This window comes from Aulonocara sp. 'chitande type north' Nkhata Bay, linkage group LG19 (genome assembly GCF_057382095.1).
Source record: "Aulonocara sp. 'chitande type north' Nkhata Bay isolate Kocher_YH1m ecotype deep benthic linkage group LG19, A_spYH_male_GT1.1, whole genome shotgun sequence".
Classification (NCBI taxonomy): Eukaryota; Metazoa; Chordata; class Actinopteri; order Cichliformes; family Cichlidae; genus Aulonocara; species Aulonocara sp. 'chitande type north' Nkhata Bay.
Genome location: NC_141362.1, coordinates 28,427,673 through 28,448,849, shown reverse-complemented (window position 1 = coordinate 28,448,849; position 21,177 = coordinate 28,427,673). Strand labels below are relative to the sequence as shown.

The following is a 21,177-nucleotide window of genomic DNA, read 5'->3' as shown; positions in this document are numbered from 1 at the left end:
ACGTCAATAGCAAAACATTGCAAAAAAAATATAGCTAATCTATACAGCCGGCATTTGTCTCAACAGTGAGCAGGAGCACAAGGTGACTGTTTCTGGCATTCATAACGCAAATTCTCTGGTAACGATTTCTTGCCGTCGTGTGCTGCTTGAGCAAAACTCTTGATTAAAGCACCTCTTTGGTCCTCCAGTGCTGATTAAACAGTGATTAGGACGCACAAAGCAGACATTACTGGGTACAGCTGCCCATTTTATTCCCTAAAAAACAACCAATACACCAAAATCAACTGTTGTGTTGTTATGAGGAGTGGAGGGGGGTCAGGAGGCCAGGAAAATCTGCTGTACAGCAGAGAAACAGAAAAAAAACTAAAGGATTTAGCTGCAATTAAGCTGCTTTAATTCTTGTAATTAAAACATTACAGTGAGCTCACCACAGAAAGCCAAACCAAATCATGCAGCACTTTTCTTCACCTTGCTATGAATTTCTGTTGCCTTAGGTTTTGCTTACGGCTTCAGTGTCACTGTTAGATCTCCAGAGTGAGCTGATCCCCACCGCTGACCTCCACTTCAACAGCAGAGGAGTGACAGGCTCGACCTGTCGGCCCACAGGATCACAACATGGTTCACTGGGCCAATTCAAGGGGCAGGGAGCCATTCACTCATCCAGCTCAACGGCAGAAACCGCCAGAGAAAAGAGAGTATAAAAGGCTATAAAAATCCAACGTAAAAGAACAGGACTGCGGGGAAAATTGTCAAAGGGTAGAAGGAAGCCACTAAAAGAATGAACTGCAGGTCAAGAGAGCAAGTGAGGAAAAAAAAAGAAAAAAAAAGGGTAAGCGGAAGGAAATGTCAGAGCCGGAGAGAGGAGGAAAAATGGTAACAATGGCTAAAAATACCAGACAGAGGCATCACTGGGCAGGGAAGGGCAGAGCAGAATAGGACAAGGCACAGGGGCAAAACACTCCCTCAGAGATATGCAGGCTTTTAGCACTCTGTATCCTGTCTGGCTGAATCTAAAGATGGAGAAGGCGACCTTTTACTACCCAGGACCATACAAGGAGCATACATGTGAAGGATTAGCAGCTCCTGGAATACGTGCCTCACACCTTTTCCTACAGATATACTAAATGTGCAACCTAAAGTAGATCGGAGTCCTTTTCAAGGGCTCTTGGTGGGGTCTATGTACACCCTGGCAGAATCACTACATGCTGCAGCTGTCAAAAACATGTGAAAAAAACAGTACTGTGGATTACTCTTGCTTGTGTTTGGGATCTTTTTTGTGTGTTAGCTTATCGCCTGCTGCAAAGAAGACAGAGGGCACAAAAGACAAAGAACTACGTAGCATTTGCATTGGCTGGCAGCCCATAATCCTTCTATCGTCACAGCCAAAGATGGACAAAATAAAAGCATGTTTTGGGGGGCCTATCAGGAAGAGAAACAAATGAAATGTTACTGTCATCATTTAACAGACTGGCTAAAGAATATTTAGAGAGAAAGGAAGAAAGTGTGAGCAGCAAAAAGACCCCTGAATGTCACAGCGGGATCTTAGATATGATCAGGCAAGAGTGGAGAAACAGAAGAAGGGATGTAATAAGATGAAACTCGAATGTATCAATGATGTGGAGGCTCTTAACTTTAAAACTTTGTAGAACTGTCTACTGACCTACTTTTTCCCTTTTATTTTTTATTTTTTTACAGAGAGGTTCAGAGAGGCAGGAAAGTAGGGAGAAAGCAGAGGGATGACTTGCAAAAAAATAAATAAAAATGCTTGGAGTTGAATTGATGCGAGGCCACCAGAATAATGACTAAGCCTGTGTTACATGTGACGTGGTGCTACGAAAGGGTTACTACAGCGGAGGTCCACTGGCACGTTAACCTACTTCCTTGTGCTGTTTTTAAATGTCTGCCAATGTCATTTTTAAAAGCACTAATGCTGCAGAGTATTTGGTTTGCAAACTAATGAGATCAGCAAACACAGATCAGCTCTCATCTAAAAAACCTCCAACAGCTAGCATGCGTGGGCGGTTTCGGGTGTTCACGATCCACTGAAACACAATGAGGGGGGGACACAGCTGGACTAATATCCCTCAATCCAAATGCATTAGTCCACACTAGCTTCCCCCCACCAAAGCTCCAAACACACACACTAGGTTCTGCACCCCTTAGTCACTGGGGTTGAATACTGATAAGTTGATATGATTCACGGTGTGTTAGAGACCTCTCCATAAGCATGTGATGAGCGAGTAGACGGCAGGTATGATGTCATGCAGGCATCCGCTCTCACAATTCAGTATTAGCAGAACAGACTGGTGAAATCAACACTTTCTAATTTCTCCTGAGTGGGAGTGTGTCTATCTCCAGCAATAACACTACTGGGCTTTCCACTGACCCTCACAGCGGCATTCTTGTTGGTACTACAGTGAAAGGGCTTAATTTCATTACTGTGCAAAACTTCTTTAGCCACCACTAATTTCTTCATAGCAGCCAGACTTTCTTCTACTCCTGTCATTTTTTTCAAAGTGGTCTTGATCAATAGTTCTTCATGTTTTTTGAAATCTTTCAAGGTTTTGCTTTGGATATTGGCCGATTTTTCATTCAGTCCAGTCCTTGTACCTGACCATTTTCTATAAGAAGGGAAACAAGGAAATAATGCTGAGGTATACCAAAACTTCCACGACCATCTGTAAAACACTGTCGTGGTTTGAGGTGCATTTTAGCCACTGGTGCTGGGAATCTTGTGAAAATTGATGGAATTATGAACACAGAAAATTGCCATCAGTTTTTAATTCACCATGGAGTACCATCTGGAAAGCCTCTCACTGGCAGCACGAACACATTCATTTTTCAGCATCACAATGATCTCAGTAAAGACATAATGAGTGGAAAAAAAACACACACAGTGCAACACCATCAGACATGGATCGCCTCCCCAGAGAGCACAACATTATTAAGCAGTGTTGGATTATCTTGACAAAAAACAGAGCAAAATGTCACTCAAGAATCTTGGAGAACTATTCCTGAAGACTACATAAAGAAATGACAAAAAGCCTGAGAGACTTCAGGCTGTGTTGAAGAATAAAGATGGTCATAACAAATGCATTTCACATTTTCCTAGCAAAATACGAAGAGAAGAAGGGTGTTGCATTGCCTTAAAATTGACTTTTACACATGAAATCTTGATTCTCCTTTGTGATAAGATGGTCGGGGTTTTTAATCAAGTAACAGCAGTGACAGGTTGTTAAGTGTTAGCCCTCTAATCCCAGAGCCATTAGCTGCTGCCTCTTGCAGAGTGAGTTCATTGCACTCATTGCTGAAGACAGCACTGGCAGAATATTAACAGGGTTTATGTGAGCACCGGTCACCAGAAAGCCATTAAATCCTGAATTAAATCAAATGTAAAGGCTGGTAACTACTGAAGCTGCCACACCGCAGCATTGAACGTGGAGAATTTTAAGAGACCAAACTGCATTTTTGATCTGCACTGAACGGCAAGAGGGAAGTACATTTCAAAATACGCAGCATACTTCTCATTTGTTGAGGTGTTACTGTTAGTTGCCCTCTTTTGTGTGTAAATTTTTGAGAAATGATCTGATCAAGATATACATTTAGCCTTAAATGCTGAGTAAAGAGTTACTGGCAGAAGTTAGGGTTAATCCTACCTATTAAAAAAAAAGAGGGGGGGGGGGGGGGGGACTTATAGGTAAGACGGGCTTAAGGTGCTAAAACGGTAGGTGAGCTCAGATGTCTTATTCAGGACTGGTATAACATAAACAAGCATTATTTTGAACCCTAAATCATGCAAAGCCATTCTATTAAAGTCAAAGAACAAAATAGGGAAATCAGCACAAGTTCCTTTTATTACCTCAAGCACAGTCTGCTTTCGAAGCTACATTAATAAAAGTGAACTCAGGTTTCCGTCATCAACATTTATTCGAGGCGAGTTTGATTTGCTTGTAAAATTGTTGCATATTTGTTCCAAAAACACCACAACTCGTTTAAAATGAGCGTACAAATGTGTAAATCTTGTTCCTGCTTGTGACTGGTGAAGTACATAATTCCCATCCGCATTGCAATGCATTCCTCCTCGTAAGCTCCTTTGATCTTTTAAATACATTACTCTTTAATGACATCCACATCAGCCAATTAATATATTATACTTCAGTTGTTCCTCTCCCTGTAGTGTAAACAGCCTGTCGTGCATGTCTGGACTTCTTCCTACTCCCCCACCCGCTCTCCTAACAGGTACTTCCCGTGGTAGTGGTGGAATAATGAATAATGAATGGCAATAAGGAAGAGACGAGGGAAAGCCTCTGGGCTGTGTAAGTGAGCAACAGGTAAACATTACTGTACATCTCTGTGACCTTTTCTCTCTCTTTGTGTAGAAGCCTAACTTCCAGGTTTAGTGACTACATCACTGGTGACATTTATATAAGTGTGTGTAAATGTGAGTGTGCCCTGAAGTATAAAATAACCAGCAGCTCATTAGTCCTTTGCCACTGGGGTAATGAGAATCATCTGTGGGCTAATGAGCAATAAGTGGGCAAGCATTGCGGAGACAACTGGCTGCCAAAGCCGGGTGGGCGGGGTGGGGGGGGGAGTGTCGAGAGAGAAAGGCGGAGATATCAGCAGAGTTAAAACAGAGACGAGAGGACAAAGGCAGGAAATCACAGAACAGAAAAGGAGATTGAAGCCAAAACGACAACACTTGAGGAAAGAACGCAAAAAAAAAAAAAAAAAAAAGGGGGGGGGGGGGGGGGGGGGGGAAGGGCAGTTCAGGGGCCAGACAGCACAAAGTGGCCAGGGGTCATGGGGACAACTGGCTTCTCCATGGCAACCACCCTCATTAGAGCCGACTTAACTACATCATACCTCAGTGGAAACCAAATCTAATCATGTGCCTAGAGAGTGAAAGGTCACAGACCACTGTGGACAGTCTGATTGCATTACAGATTGGCAGAGACTGTTGATGAGTGTCTGTCTGGGTTTAGTCTGATTGGTGGACACACATGACCGTCTAGCAGACTGCATTAATACACAAGGCACAGGCCTGTCTATTAAACCTCAACACACTTTATTTCAGACCAAAGCGTGTTTGCAGGCATTAAACATTTCCTTGCTGCGAGTCTTTGTGTCACCCCTCCCTCGCTTACTGCAGTCTCCAAACGTAGCACTAAAAACCTGCGAAAATACTGAGCTACGGTCTTTTATTCCCACCTTAATTTACTGCTTTTGTTTTGGTGGCATTTCACGGTTGTTTAGCTCTTCCCCCGATAAAGACGACATTGTTTTGACACCTCGTAAAATATCAATAAAGACTCCGTTTAAGGACTATTAAAATAGTTTCCAGGTTTTTCAGAGCATAGCTGCACAGGCAGAGACCACCCCAGCTAACTTCTGATGCACACACAGTTCATTTCCTCTATAAGAAGGCTTGAAATGTCACAGAAAGCACTAAGTTCAGAGAAGAGCTTCAGGGTTTACTCCTAGTAGGCTTTCAAGAAGAAGAGTTTACAGGAGAACATATTTATTATTCTATACCTGAAAGGACTGCAAAATTAAACAAACCGCCCATGATGGGCAGAAAACTATTTTGCTTCTCCAAGCTAAACAAGAAACACACAGTTATAGATTGAACCAGCCAAGCAAATGAATATTGTTTTAGATCTCACAACAGAAAAAGTGAGAAGCACTGCAGTAGATCCTGCAAACACATGCACAGTAACACGTTCTCAAACATTCATATGCTCCGCATTTCTATTCACGGCCTCTAAAAAGTAGCTTTGCATAATTCATGGTTCAAAATAATCTTTATTTTCTGGGCCTTGTTCATCCTCGATCTGAAAAAGTCAATACATTATTAGCTAGCGCCCTTCTCCCTTTAAGTCAAGTATCTGATTGGCCTCCCCTTGCAAACAAAGCATATAAATAGCATGTTTGTAAGCAGCTGTGCTCCTGAGAGAACCTTATTAAGAATATCTGCTCTCACTGGTGTTGTTATTTGCACGCTTGCTGACCTTATGGCCATTTTAATATGAACCTGCACCATTGTAGCAGCAAGACATTAATAAATAATCACTCAAGCTGAGAGATTGTGGACTCCATCCCTCATAGTTTTGCATAACTACACAAAAACATTAACATTAATATTCATTCAGTCAGAAGCTGATTTTTTTATTCTGCAGTTTGATGAATCAGCTCTGCTGCAGACAGGTATATTCCAGGAACTGCTTCATCCACCATCTCTCTCTCTCTCTCTGTGTTGCCAGCTCCACTTTTACTTTTTTGGGAACAGGAACGTGGTCTGAGATCAAAGCAGCGTGTTATTAACCTTGATAGCTAGACTGCAGCACCTAAAGGAGGGTAATAATTGTCCAGCAGCTTTGAACCACTCAGAAGGTCTCTCTGTACGTCTAGTGAGCCGTTTTCACTCTGCGATCTGGTTTCTTTGACGGATTAAACAACTGCAAGATGAATATGTTCATCAGCTGACATTTACATTGAAATTAGTGCAAGAACAACCCTTAGTGTCCGTCCACTATCGCAGAATAAGAGGTACTTCAGGGCATCATCCAAGAATAATGGCTTTAATATTTCCTCCTGTATAAAACACAGCACATGGAGAGTAACACAAAGACTTGCTGTTTATATGCCTTACCCCTTTGACACCCTTCAGGTCTCCTTTCAGCAGGCTGTCCAGAGGGAAGGTGATGATGTTGTTCATGTTTTGGAACTGGAGGAAGTTGAAGAGAGACACAAATAAGAGTCGAAAGGTTACGTCAGAGATTTTAAGACAGCAGGAGACTGAAAGTCACTGAGACGTAATTCTTTCAGCAGTGTCCTGTGTGCTGCGTCTCCTTGCAGTGGACATACAAAATCCAGAGTTTCAGCTCTTCATCTTAAGTAAATAATAGCCTTGAAAGGCTAATGCTGCGCAAATAAAGAAGCCACTAGCAGACAAATTGTAACACAGAACACGTCACGCAGGTTCAGTGGAAACAGTCACTAAACACTAAAAATAAATATGTGTAAACATCTACTGCGACAGCATGTATACACAACTGGTCATGTTTTACAATAAAAGCAGTGGTATGGATGGTTTCTCAGTCAAGGAAGGTTGGAAATCAGCTGAATCAGGTCATTCGTTTTGTTATTCTTTAAGCCTGCAGTATGTAGCATCTTAATGAAGATAAGGTCTCAGTCACACAGGCTTAGTTACGTGTTGGTGACCATTTGGCAGCAAAAAACTACTTGTGATAGCTTTAGTTGCTAGCAGGTTGCTGCAGTCGTCAGTAGTTTGCACAGAAGTCTCCAGATACTTGCAAACTACTTGCAAAACAGCAGTGAAACTGTGAAAAATGTCACGCAAACAGGAAGCAAATACTGTTCTCCTTCAAAATAAAAGTTGAAAATCTTCTGGTTGCAGCAGTGAGATAAATCTTTTACTTTGAAGGAGAATGCTCTCGATTTCTGGTTGGTGTTCCATTTTTTCAAGTTTCACTGCTTCTCGGAGAGTAAACGGTGAGTGTTTGCAGAAAAGTCCATGTACATGCAAACTATAGGCGATCACTACAGTCTGCTAGCAACCAAAGCAATCACAGGGAGGTTTTTATTGCGGCACGCTCTTTGGGACTGATTATACTTGCTAACCAGTCCAGGAATGCAGATTTTTTTCCTGGAAACCATGCTTGCCACGAGAGTCACGGACTTAGCTCTAGATTTGTGTGCTTGAGACCTGAATTGATCATTTGTTCAACTGTAGGAGATCCTCTCTAACACTGTCAGATCTTACTATACAAAGTGACTGTTATTGTGAATCGGTGGCATCTAAACAAAAGTGAATTGAACGAAATGCTATTAAGATTTTAGTCTGAAACGGATTCAGGAATCGTTAAGCTTGTGAGAAAACATCGAGTGAAGGTGCAAAAGGGTTAATTACACATAGCTCAGTGTCTTGGGTATAAAAATTCCACCACCCTTGGTATCATTTTCATTTTTAATCACATTTCAAACTTGTTAAAGACACAAATTCTGCCTTTAACTCGGCTGTTTCCAAGCTGCTATAAAGGCCAGCCCCTACACGCAATCTAGGAACCCAGTGCTTTCTTAAGCTATTGGAGATTACATCTTCACATCCAGGTCAGGCAGAAGCTCATATTTCTTTAATATAAGACGCTGAGATCACACCAACACAAAATCTAAAGCTCCTGTTCTCGGTATGAGCTGATAAAGTGTGCGAGGGGAGCGACAGACCTCACAAGATGGAGTCAAATTTTTTTAATAAAGCGTTAACAGATCAGGCAGTATTAGATCCAGGAGATATTTGGTGTTGCACTGGCTCTTCGGATGTCTTGATGGAAAAACTAGGGCTATGTCCTCAGGGCTTTAAGTTCAAGCTGGACTTGGTGTGTGATCAGTGTGTGTTAGAGAACACACACACGGTGGAATAAACACAGTTAAGGACAGCATGAAAATTTGTCTTTGTCCCAGAGGACTTTACCCACCCACACATACAACCACATACACACACAGTGTGAACTCACAAGGTTTTTGAAAAGCGCTGTGAGCTCCTTGGTGAAGACGGAGAACTTGAGAAAAGCCGAGCCCAGATCAGGATCGTCTCTGTACACACAGTTTTCTCCAAACTTCTCCAGGGCCTGAGTGTACTGCTCCTCATTTTCTACATGTGCTGAAAAACACACATATATACACACACAGATTAACCAAAGTCTTTTTCTCTCTGATCCTAACAAGTTAAAAGTCAATCAATAAGTATTAATAATGCATGGTGATAGTCTTCCAGTGTAAAACAATCCAGTTTCCTTCCATTACACGGTTTTCCTCACACATCTATAGTGAAGGTGGTCAGCAGGGACGGACCAAAAGAGATACTCACCCCCGGCACAAACCATAAATTCTACAAATTAACCCTACATGTTGATAAAATGTTTCAGTCAAGTTATAGTTGCAATCATTTTTGGAAAGAAAAAAAAAAAAGGGATGGGACAGACCAATGAGGCTATGGTGAATTATAGAGACCAACAATACAGGAGTTAATATTTGTTATGTGCAATAATAATATGTTTACGTGTTTGTGGTATTACAAACAGTGCCCTCTGGTGGACAAAATAGTCAACATCCACACTCATAACATGGTTGAAGGGTGTTTCTCCAGTCTCTACTTCAGTTTTTTAAATTTTCCCTTTAATGACTGATATAACTGGCGATACCAATAGATGGACAAATGGCTAATATCTGCTGCCTGATAAATTGGTCAGACTCTATCCAGAGAAGTGTGTTTTCTTGGTAGGCTACAGTGTGTCTACACCCACTGGGCATACTCATATTTTATAGGTCGTACAAATACAAATGATGAGATAATTAGCCTAAACAGAATGATACACAGAGAGAGCAAATGTTCAAATGATATGCAATAATAATATTATAAGGCCAAGCGTGTTTGTGCTTTCACTCACGTTTTTGAGAACTGGTCCCTATCTGAGGGTTATTTTTCAGCATTTGCTTTCATCTGTAGCAATGAACTCTTTTATCTTCTCCCCGCCTGCCATCTTTCCTCTTCCTACAATACCGTCCTTTTCACTCGATGGCATCGATGGACTTGATTTTGTCTTCATTGTCTTCATGCTAAAGACTGAACAATGTTGGGTGGGAAAACTGCAGTAGATCAGCAGTTTCTTTTATCGTTCTTCCCAATTTTGACACTAAAATTGACTGATGAATGCTTATTGTAACAATAAATGACAGAAATAAGGAAAAAAGGACAACTGGTCCCTTTTAAATGTGTTACATATACTTTAGCTATCATCTAGGCAAGGTCTTTATATAATATTTTGCCAATCTTATCTAGATTTTGTTGCCAGTGAGTTGCTTGTGCAGACCTGGGATGTATGTATGCAAATCCTGACAGTTAGTAATCAGCAAACCACCAACTCCGGTTCACTGTTCACAGTCGTCCAAAAGCACGAGATTGCCACCAGGAAATATCCTAGCGCCCGTGTGGCGAAAGGCTGCAAGAGAGAGCAAGCTGGACTACTACACGTAATGTTAGCATCTGATGGTTGCCGGGCTCGGTCACTATGTGCAACAGTTCCCACTAAGCCGATATCCCAGCGACCCTGTGGCAGCACTGATCACCACTGATTGAACTGGTCCGGAGACGGCCCAATCTCAAGTTTTCTTTAATTTACTCAAATCCTCACTAAGGTTGTCAAAAAGAAAAAAAAATGTATCAATACTCAAATATTAATAGAGAATAAACACTGATATTAAATTAAACAAGGTCAGGAAAATTCCCATTTCAATACCACTGAATAATTAACCAGTTATCAGAAATGTTAACCACAACAATTTATCCAAAGTTCAACTTTTATGCTCTTCTAACTTAAGTTGTTGTGACTTTAGGTATTGTGTTGTTGTACCCTTGGTTTATTACTAGGTTTTGTAAAGAAATGTTCATAATCTGTAAAATGAATGAAACCTCTGATGATAATCTGAAATTATTTTGTTAAATCTGGGGTGAAACTTCCTTGTGGTATCGAAAAATGTTATTGAGTGTTTTCCTGGGTATTGTGACAATACCATCGTGTCAAGCTTGCCATCCGGTTTTCAATGTAATCCGCAAGACACACACAAAAGGCCTCCCTCATCTAATGCCGCCTGCTGCCCCAAAATCTCAGAGTGCGTCTAAAATCGGTTTAATGTACCACAAGGTTAGGCCTAGGAGATTCCACTTAATGCACTTCACGCCACACTAGGCTGCTGATAACAACCAATGCCACTGGGATAGCCGTGGAGCCAGGGATGGAGCGCCAGGGGACTGTTGCTATGACGACAACTTGCAGAGAAACGCAACAGAGGTGGAAGGAAGGGGGTGTAAGTAGGAACAACTGAAAGAAAAAAATAAATAAATAAGGGGATGCGGTGGTGGTGGGGGGGTCTGAAATTGTGAGGATGCATGCCAAAAGACACCTGCAACCACATTATGACTCAGCATTTAAGAGGTAACACACACACACACACACAAACACACACAACGAGCAACTGCACAGATGTTCCAGGTAACTAGATAAGCTCACGTCTTGGCCGCTGACGTATCCATCAGGTTATTAAAAGGGAAGAGCTGAAAGCCTGAGTCACTACCTGCAGGCATGCTCACGAGACGAATCTAATTTAAGCCACAAAATATCATCTGACGCAATAACAGAGGTCGATGATAAGAAAGCTGCCGCGAGACTCACAAGGGAAGTGGCAAAATGAGAAGCCTGGCGAGTATGTGTTATAATGAGACTTTCCCCCCTCTGTCTGTGGTCTGTGCAGAAATAAAAGACCTACAAAAATAAATAAAGGGGGAAAAAAACGATCTCATGTTTCGATAAAGTGATCAATTCTTCATCCAAAAAACTAAATAAATAAAAAACCAAAAGCACCAAATCCTCTTTTACATAACAAAGACCTGCAGTGAGATGTACCACACAAAGATGTAGTAAACTTCAATCACAGTCATGTGTCAGAAACCGACCACTGCCACACATCCACAGCCCGCTTTCCAAATCCGCTCCAGCTGTTTAGCTCAGCCAGGTTTCGAGCCAACAGGGCGGGGTCCTGTTGTTGTTTTTGAAGTGGCACATGAGAGCCCTACTCAAAGCTGACAAATAGCACAAACCCCTCCAGGGCAGCTTAGTGACTACATGTGTATTTGTTGTAACATGACCCAAACATGTCGTGCATGCAGCCCCGTAGTACAGAGCAGAGGGCGTGTGAGTTTACGTGGCAGGAAAAAACCCAACAAAGGACAGGAGAGACATTTTCCTGTAGTTTACACTGCAAACACAACCTGCTAATTCCTTGTTTACCTGCAGATGTGTAGACACTGAGTAAACATTTCCATGAAATAACACTGGTGTTCCGAACCTCACTTAAAGATATGCAACAACAGAAAATGGGGAATTGGGATTTTATATGATTAGAGCTTAAAAGATTCATTGATTGTTGCATTACATAAGCTGATTTTACCTGATTTTTATTGTTGCAGATCTAAAAGACGCCAACTCAGGCTCTGACGAGAGGTTACAGGGAAATTTCTCAGAGAAGACAAACTCAGAATATAACAACACTAAATGAGCTACAATTAGTGAAGAGCTGTCAGGCTGACTGCGAGTTCTTAGTGATTCCTCAGGCTATTGCACAGGTATGCAAATAACCACAATTCAGCCCACTTTAACATAAACCCTTACCCTTCTGCAAAAAACTCAATGTGGGGAATGTTGTGCTTTTTTCTAGTCCGTATTTTTAATCTTAGTTTCTACTAGTGTAGCTTTGCATGAGTCACAGTTCATAATAAGTCATCTTTATTTAGCTTCTCCTGGTATCTCTGAAACAAGCTTTTTCGTGTTATTTGCAATAGATCATTAATACGCAGTTTGAATAAACTGGCTGTTGAGCGTATATTGTCTCAGTAATGTATGAAGATAAGGAAAATAAAGGGATAGATGGTCCCCTCTCCTTTGTATAACTGAAGTCAGTACTTTCATCTTCCTTTGAGGGAAACTTTGAGAGTGGATGTTATTGTCTATTTAAAATCAGCATGAGAAATGGCTTAAGAAGTCGGCTTGAAAGTAAATGGCAGCATATTGTGCGTCAAAGGGAGAGAAAAGGATTCCTGTTGCTCAACCTCAGGAAATGATAAAGTTGCATTCACTGCAAGACAGAAGCCTGCTCACGCCTGTGGCATTCACCGCTGTATCTTTCCTCCTAAACTTACAAACACACACATGTACAGCTTTCCAGGCGTCTGCTGAGGATTATCTTACATCCCAAAGGCTTGTTTTTGCAGCCTCTTCCATTTCTCTCCCACACATGCGGGATTTAATCACCAGATAGCAACTTCCTCTCTCCGTCTCTCCCACACAGCTTCGTAAGTCCGGGTCAGCTGACGCTCGGCGACACAATGCGCCGGTGACCTCCGATCAATTCCAGATCTCTCTAAGGACTCAATGAAAACAACGCTGAGCAAAATGACCACAAGCACACAGAAAAGGAAGCGTGACTATTAATCCCACGGGACAGAGACAAGGAATCGCAGAGGCATGAGAGACAATCAAAGGAGAAAGAAAACTTTCCTTAAAGTTCAAGTTTGATGTTTTGCTAAAATATTTTTTTTGCAAATTCCTGGAACGAGGACAGTAAGTGAGATGACAGTGAGTGAGAACATGTGCTATAGTACAAATCCAGTTAGCTTAGAATGAAAACAGAAACTGGCGGGGTTAGCTCGGCCAACTTAACTTTGTCTAAAGCTACATTTCTATGCAAGCCAATGCACATGCAAATAATTTATTTTAACATTGATATACGTATTTATATATAAACATAAATAATTAAATATCAATTATGTACCCAGCAGCTTAACCAGCTGCAAACTCCACCTGAAACCTTCAGTCTTGCAAAGACAACGTTATATTTTCTAAATTGTATTTACTAAAATCTAAGAAACCGCTTTACACAAGTAGCATGAGCTCTTTTCTGAGTCCTCTCTGCATTCATTTTAGTTTCTCCTCGGCCCATTTATCTCAGACATTAAAGGTAATCGTGCTAAAAGTTTATGGAGAATCTCGTTTTCTCTGCTACCTGCAGACACATGATCAACTTCAGTGTTTCTCTGATGCAGCGTGGTCTGAGTTCTGCATTATATTCAGCAACTAAATGTCCTTCCCAGCTACAGGTACATCATCCCCCTCCAGTTATCCTCTGTTCAGCAGCTCTGACAAGCCTGTCCGAGCAGCTCTGCGCGATCAGCTCCTGCTCCTTCTGAGGTCTGAGATGCTGCTGCTGGTTTATTCATCAAAACCCACATGCTGACACCTTGACAGGTCTCTGCAGCAACACAGGGTTCTCCTGCTCATTTAAAACCACTCCACCTTTCTCGCTCCCTTTCCCATCTTTTTCTTTATCCACATTACAAACTCACCATGCACGCTCAGCCTCTCAGATTTTCCCTGAGATGGTAATTCTTTAAAAAAATCGTTGATTTGACCTCAATACAGTCTCTAAACATTCAACATTCCCTCTGCTTACCCAGCTCCTCTTTCTCCTCATCGTTACAAAACGTTATTTCTCAGCCTAAAATATCTTTGCAGAATTTTGGAAGAGTCAGTCAGCCATAGCAGGTGCTGAGGCTCCCTGTTATGTGTCACATTACTCACACTTTACCCACAACACCTTGTCTGGAGAACATTAAGAAAACTCAAGTGATCCTTTTTCCTCTATATTTATGTTAGAGCTTGGCTTTAGATACAAGTTGCATGGTGTCATTAACCACTTACAATCTAATTAATCTCAGCTGGTTTTAAAGAGCCAATAGGATCATTTTTGAGTGTATGTAGCTTGTTTCTGCAGGTAAAAGGGTTTGCAAAGCCGCCCACATGAACACTGCTCCTAAACTACAGTCGAGGGATTGTTTATTTACGGCGCTATGTAACCCATTTACATTACACTGATGTGCGGGTTAGTTTGGCATGCTGTCAAACAAACAAGGCTGCCTTGCCGTCCAACTACGAAATATGCAGCCACTAGCAAGCAAGCCGAGCTTTCTGTAGACGGCTGCAGCAGCAAAGGAAGCAGATCGCTCATATTCTAAATCCTTAGCATTAGCCTGCCGCCCTGAAGTGACAAACATTAGATTTAATGATACCGAGGTCTGTCAGACTTCGGGATAACACAACAACCTGGCAACGCTCATTTGGGACACAGGTGTGCTGAGTGAGGAAATACACACTGTTGGGTTGGTCACCTGAGAAACATAATAGTCACTTTTCTGGTTTTCTTGTTTTGATCACCACCAAATCCAAAAGGTAATTATCTGGCTTCACCTGCAACATACTCCACTATATTCCCCACATAGCAGCTAAATGTCTGTATACACTTAGCTGCTGGGCAGGGAGCACACTGAGCCACAACAGAGGAGGTCTGCAGCCGCCTAATAATAAAAACAAGTGCGAGTTAGCAAGATGTAAGCGACAAAAAGCCTGAAGTGAACTGGCAGATAGTAATTTAAACTGCCCTTGTCACAACACTCAGTGGATGTACCGTTATTATAGAAATATGGATCAATAAAACTTTAAGTATAAGATATGGCTTTTAATTTAGTAGCCTGTATTTGGAAAATATACTAAACAACTGTCATTATTGTGTTTCCATTTAAAAGTGCCATGTACTCGGCACATGAGGATCACACAGACATGAAACTGAAATCCTCTGGGTTATACTCAAAACACACTGGTGTCTGGGCTGCTTCTCCTTGATAATTGCTGATAACAAAAGGTGACCTCCATTCATGCGAGCATAAATAAGAGCATCCCCTGTGGTATTCCTACAGACAAAGCAATGTTTCTACTCCAAACATTTATAAAAACCGTCTGAAATGCAGCAACGTCCCAGTAAAAAGATTCAAATGAAGAGCCTACGGCAACATTTTGCAGCTTATACGCTTACACCTGCATGAAAGATTACATGGGACTGAAAAGTGCTGGACGTTATAAATGTAAATGCATGTTTAAGAGTGACGTGAGAACGTGTGTGTCCATGCCTCAGCGGCCACATACAAACACAGGCTGTGCCCCTCCCCAGCTGTTCCTTCCGGGGGTCTGGATCAGACAGCTGTCCCTCCTGCCTGAACAGAGCTCACACTGTTCTGAAAAAGACGTGCTCAGCACATTGTTCAGAGGTCTCTCTCCATTTCTGCCTCTCAGCAGGGTTCTGTCAGGCAGGCCAAACAAAAGACACTAAAAACACCCAACACTGGCACAGCCAGGCATAATGAGCATGGTAATGACACACACACATACACAGGGCTTAAAAGACAAACCTCTCTCTCCCCCTCAAAGACAGAGGATATACTTTCTTTTAAAATCAAACAGAAAATAAAGACCAAAGGAACTGAAAAAAAAGCATTTCCAGCAAACCAACCTCTTAAATATTTTTTTACTAAATAAAGATGTAGAAATATTCTGCTCACTGCACTCCAACAAGGAGTCTCCTCCTAAAGGAGACTCAAAAGGTAAGACATAAGCATCTAGTCTTACTGCAAATTAACTCTTTCCTTCAGTGCTGGCATGTTAAAATGGTTCATAATATTTGAATCATGCAGCATTGTTCTTTCAGTAATGCAGAAGAGGCCGGCGATCTGCTGTGGTGATGGAGCGTAGTCAAGACTCACCTAGCCCAGACGTGTAGATAGCTTTCACAGACTTCTTCATCTTGTACAGCACGCTGCGATCCACATCCAGAGCCTGGACAGACACACAGAGAAGAGCACATTAAGAAGTCAACGTTCAACTTCGTGCAAATTTATGGCGTGAAAAAGATGGCGTATGTTTAGTCTGCATGAGGTCTTTACTCTTCTTCCAAAAGGTAAACTCAGTAGGATGTAGTGCAACAGTGTGCACAGAATACAGAAACACCAGTCTGTACGGTGCCTTTTCCTGTGAGGTAGATGGACATATCTGAATCGCTCATATTTGTGTGGAGATTTTGAGGTTTTGCAAGCAGCCATGCTTTGCAGTAACACAATGTACCACCTTTATTAAATGTGTACTGTTAGATAGTTACCTCCTAATCCCAGATTGTGCTTCTGCTCTGAATTGTAATGAGGCGTTGAGTGGTTTCGGTTTAGTCCACAACCTCAATCCACGCCTGTGTGTGGTCGCTACAGTTTGTGCGTTTCTAACCCACCGATGTGGCTCCTAGCAATGCATTATTCAAGGTAAAACCAAGAATAGACCTGGGCTCCCTCATTAGTCAGTGTGTCAGTGTGTGTGTGTGTTCATCACTGTAACGGCTCGTAGGGCAAGAGCAGTGAGTAACTGAGGTCCATTGCAACAAGGGCATTTTCCCCGCAATGAATATATACACAAGTCTATGATTAACCAAAGTCACACACACATGCACGCACACACCTTCCCTCCAATGCATTCAGGCCAGTCTCACAGAGAAAAGCTCACACAATGCGCCACTGTGTCAGTGATGACAGGAATCTTTTGGGGTGAGGGGGTTTTTAGGAAATTAAGTTTTTAGAGACTTTATTAAGTATGTCCGCTTGACCAGGGCAAAGCCGGCGCCACTTTTCTCTGCCCCGCTCCCCGTCTTACTGACACCCATCAGATCCCCTCAACTCCCTGAAAACAAAAATAGACAATGACTCCCATTCAGCAATGTACTCACACATACTTCACACACACACACGCACTTTTTCTACTCTGCAATTGCACAAGATGCGATGACAAAACTTATTAAATCCATAAATCGTTTTAATATCCAGGCTCCGAGATGCTGAATAACTGCTCAGCACGTCGTTTTCCCTGAGGTCACATCTCACCCACACTAACAGAAAAAGAGGAAGCGATGAGAGACTTTGAAGGGAAAGTGACAGATAAATTAAGTGGCACTGGTTGAGGGACAGACAGAATAAAACACAGAGCTCAGAGAAAAGACAAGAACATTCACAATGTCCTCTTTCACTCTTCTGTCAGTACGGGCTCACAGAGGCCACCTATAAGGGTAAAGAGGGGGGACCCTGTCAGTCTGTTAGGGGATACAGTTACACTCATGGAAGAGGGAAAAAACGACTAATGGGGTGTGGGGGATCAGTCTTGAACAGAATGATGAAACTTTTATAGTTTAACAGCATTTTAATGAGTTTAATGAGCTATGACATTTACACTTACTTCAATGTAAAATCGATGTAACTTCAAAAAACTGTAAATAAAAAAAAAAATGGATAGAGAAACCATGAAACTAACAACTATTATGGAGCTGCCAGGTGATGATTTTAGTCATTGTCATCTTATGTCACGCAGGCTGTCACTATGTTAAATTGGACGCAAAGAGCACCAAAAACCTCCTTGTGCTTTCTGGCATATCACAGCTGCTTGCCAACTAGTCTGCAAACACTATCCAACCACTTGCCGAGCAGCAGTGAAGGCAAAAAAGGCTAAACTTTTACTTTCAAAATACATGACAGCAGCTTTAGCAAACGGCTTCACAGAAGCTGTTAGCAACCACTGACAAACTGGGTGGAGGAACTGGTGACTGCCAGTGGACTCCCCACTGGTCTCTAGGCCTGTAACTAAGAGTGGGTTTGACTGAAAACCAGAGGGATACAACTTACCATTCACAAGGTCGGCCATATGAGTCGAGCCGAGGAGTCTTTTACAATAGGAAATCTCTTTTGAAACAAAAGCAGTCTACTGGAATCACTGGAAAAGCATGCTAGCTTAAGGCACTTTGGCACTGACGTGTTTGATGCAAATCACTAATTTGCAGATGAGAAAATTAGTTAGCAGATCAGCAGATTAGCAGACTGAGGATGGAAACATAGCAGGAAGATTATTTCCCACATCCATCATGAAGCAAAAAGAAACTACCCCAGCAGGAGAGCTCTCAATCAACTTCACTCACTTTTAGTGATGAATGATTTAACCTTCCCTTATTAGCAGACACTGGTGGGCATTTTCCTGTTTCATTACTCTCTTTATTAACTTCTTAATAGTTTTTTTTTTATATGTGCAGAACTGTTAACACAAATGCTAAACTAATAAGATACATGACACACTCCTGCCTTTGACAAATGCATTTAGTCTGCTCATTTCAGCTGAAAAATACCCCGCGGTCACGCTCACCTAGCCTTGACCCCTGAAACAGCAGCACATTATCCGCACTGTCAACCTCTACTTGGCGTTTCACAGAAGACCAAATCTCTCCCATATACAGTTCAGGCATTTTTCATGCTGTGAAAACACAGGCATGTGCAAAGTGCTAATATTTCAAATTTCTAAATATAACTGCTTTCCCCCCCTGAACATATGTGTTTATACAACTAAGCTTCCAGACAGCAGCGTCTGGTAACAGTAACGTGCTAAAAATAAAATATGATGTATTTAACCAGAGGAACTGTGCAAATTAAAAGAAGCTTTTGCATATAAGTGGGACTTACAGTTCTGTGGTTTTAGTTCCTTCAGCTACCGTTAAATGACTCATCTGTAACATATGCCATTATCCCATTAGCTCTGTCTGGCTCAGACAGACTCTGCAGCTGTAGCTCTGACTGAGCTTCAATCGGAAAAAGGACTGAGGAAAAGTACAGCTTTCCTACAAAGAGTATCATCTCTGCATACGCCGCCAAACCAATTCAACTACACAAAGACTTTTAACCCAGAGCGCATTTTTTTAGTAGAGCTAATCTCACCTGGGGCTTGCCTTTGTACATCAAGTCTACTCCAAGTGCTAAGAACGAAAGCCATAAAAGCACTCAAAGCATTTCTGCTGGTATCTGAGCTTCTGCGAGAGTGTAGAAGGCTTCCAGGAGGATCTCATTGATCCCCTCTTCAACATAAGGTGGAGTTAATGATTTTCAGGCTCAAAACATATCAAACATAGTGAGGGGTTGGCGCTTGAGGCGATATGATGTGCAATTTCACAGTTACCCTGTAACTCTCAGGGTGTCATGAAAACTGCCTCACGTATAGCTGAATTCATTTAAGCTAGCCAGCAATTTCAGAAAAACATGCTTGAACCTTTCATCTGTTTATTGATCATCTGAGGTTGAGTGTGTTTTGGTTTGGAGGACGAGAGGTCAAACAGAGGTGAGCTGCGGAAGCTAACGCATGTGGCAGAATTTTACAGACGAGTTTTGTGCATAAAAAATAAAAAAATAAATCATCTGTGTATGTTTAATTCATAATTTTAAAACACAAGTGCAAAATGTGTGCTGCATGCACTGAGATAACAGTCAGGTGCAAGCTCACTCCAGTTAAGTTGAACAGCGAGTTCTATAACAAGAGATAAGAATGATATGTTAAATTAAAAAAATACACGACACAAGACGAGGTCGGTAGTCATGGAGCACTCTGACTGACTCAGCGGGACTCTCTGGCAATAAAGTGCATGTTTTCATGGAGGACGACGAGCCAAATGGATCAGATTTACCGCAATCTGTTAGTTTTGTGACTAAAGATTTTGGTGCATATGCTGTATCAGAGCAGTCAGATGGCAGCTATGTGTTCTGCATCAGTATCAGCAAACAGCCTCTATGTTAGAAGTTATTTGTCAACTACTGCAAAGTACACAGGGAAACACTGACATTCAGGCAACATTGATTTCAATGTGACCTCATTTCCCTGTGCAGGTTATAACAGTTGTGATGAATAAAAGAGTCCAGCTTTGTTCACATAAAGCAGGTTTGTGTTGCAGTAGGTTTGCAATGCATATGCAAACTGGGTGCGCTGGTGGATGCGGCACTATCCCAGAATACATTTCACTACTCACATGCTGCCTCGTGTGCTGCAATTGGCTAGAGTCTTCTCATTCTTGTGGATATTACTTTGACATGTATCACCCCTCCTAAAACTTCTCCCCAAACAGGTTAATGGGACTCCCCCATGACAGATGCCTCCAGCTGGAAGAAAATGTGCCCTACCTAATTGCAAAACTAGCCCAGGATAAGCTCCAAGAGTGCACGATTCCCTCCCCACACACTGGGTCAATGACCTGGTGCCGGAGTGCGATCCGATGGGTCAGAGCTATTTTCAGTGGCACAATATTAAACAGCCAATTTTTATGTTCTGGCTGCTCAGCTGTCAATACTTTGCTCTCACAGACCGTTACCTCTAAACCTCTGGTTGACCTCTCTCATAACAACACTAAGTGACGAGTCCAAGGCTTACACGCACATTGGAACAGGCATCTCGCCTCCCAAACACACAAGGTGTCCCCCGCTCAAGCACAAAGCACACCATCAATCAGCACAGAGTGGTCTGACAGGCCAGCAGGGTAATAAACCCACCAAACACACTCCTCTGACTCATTCTCACATGACTCATCAATCACTTTCACACATTTGCACTCCGATGCACTGCCCACATTTGAGCAGTTTTTTGTAAAAACTTGTTTGAAGCAGAAATGTAACCCAGAAATGTATTCACAGTGCGAGGGGAACTCCGCGGTGTTGTAATATTTCATCAGCCCAGGCTCCGAGCTGAATCCACACACACACACAATAGGCCTCGTCACCCGGCCTGGAGCTGCTTCACCAGCCAAATTTATGTGACATTTCTGCGATGTCAGCCGTTTTCTCCTCCCTGTTAGCAGTTCACAGTAAACTAACTAGAAGCG

At 42.1% G+C, this 21,177-nt stretch overlaps 1 protein-coding gene across 4 annotated transcripts in view; it reads right to left on the bottom strand.

Moving 5' to 3' along the window:
• The window catches only part of asap2a (ArfGAP with SH3 domain, ankyrin repeat and PH domain 2a), a 58,590-nt gene that overhangs the window by 25,504 nt on the left and 11,909 nt on the right, over positions 1-21,177 (bottom strand). For 2 of the 4 annotated variants that reach the window (XM_086274899.1, XM_086274898.1), the window contains exons 2-4: positions 16,226-16,298; positions 8,538-8,683; positions 6,653-6,727 (exon numbers count right to left, since the gene is read on the bottom strand). In XM_086274899.1, the coding sequence (XP_086131025.1) occupies positions 6,653-6,727; positions 8,538-8,683; positions 16,226-16,298 (294 nt within the window). Of the gene's footprint in view, positions 1-468; positions 1,166-6,652; positions 6,728-8,537; positions 8,684-16,225; positions 16,299-21,177 lie in introns of those variants that run through there. The other 2 variants (XM_086274900.1, XM_086274901.1) reach the window with 2 other exon arrangements.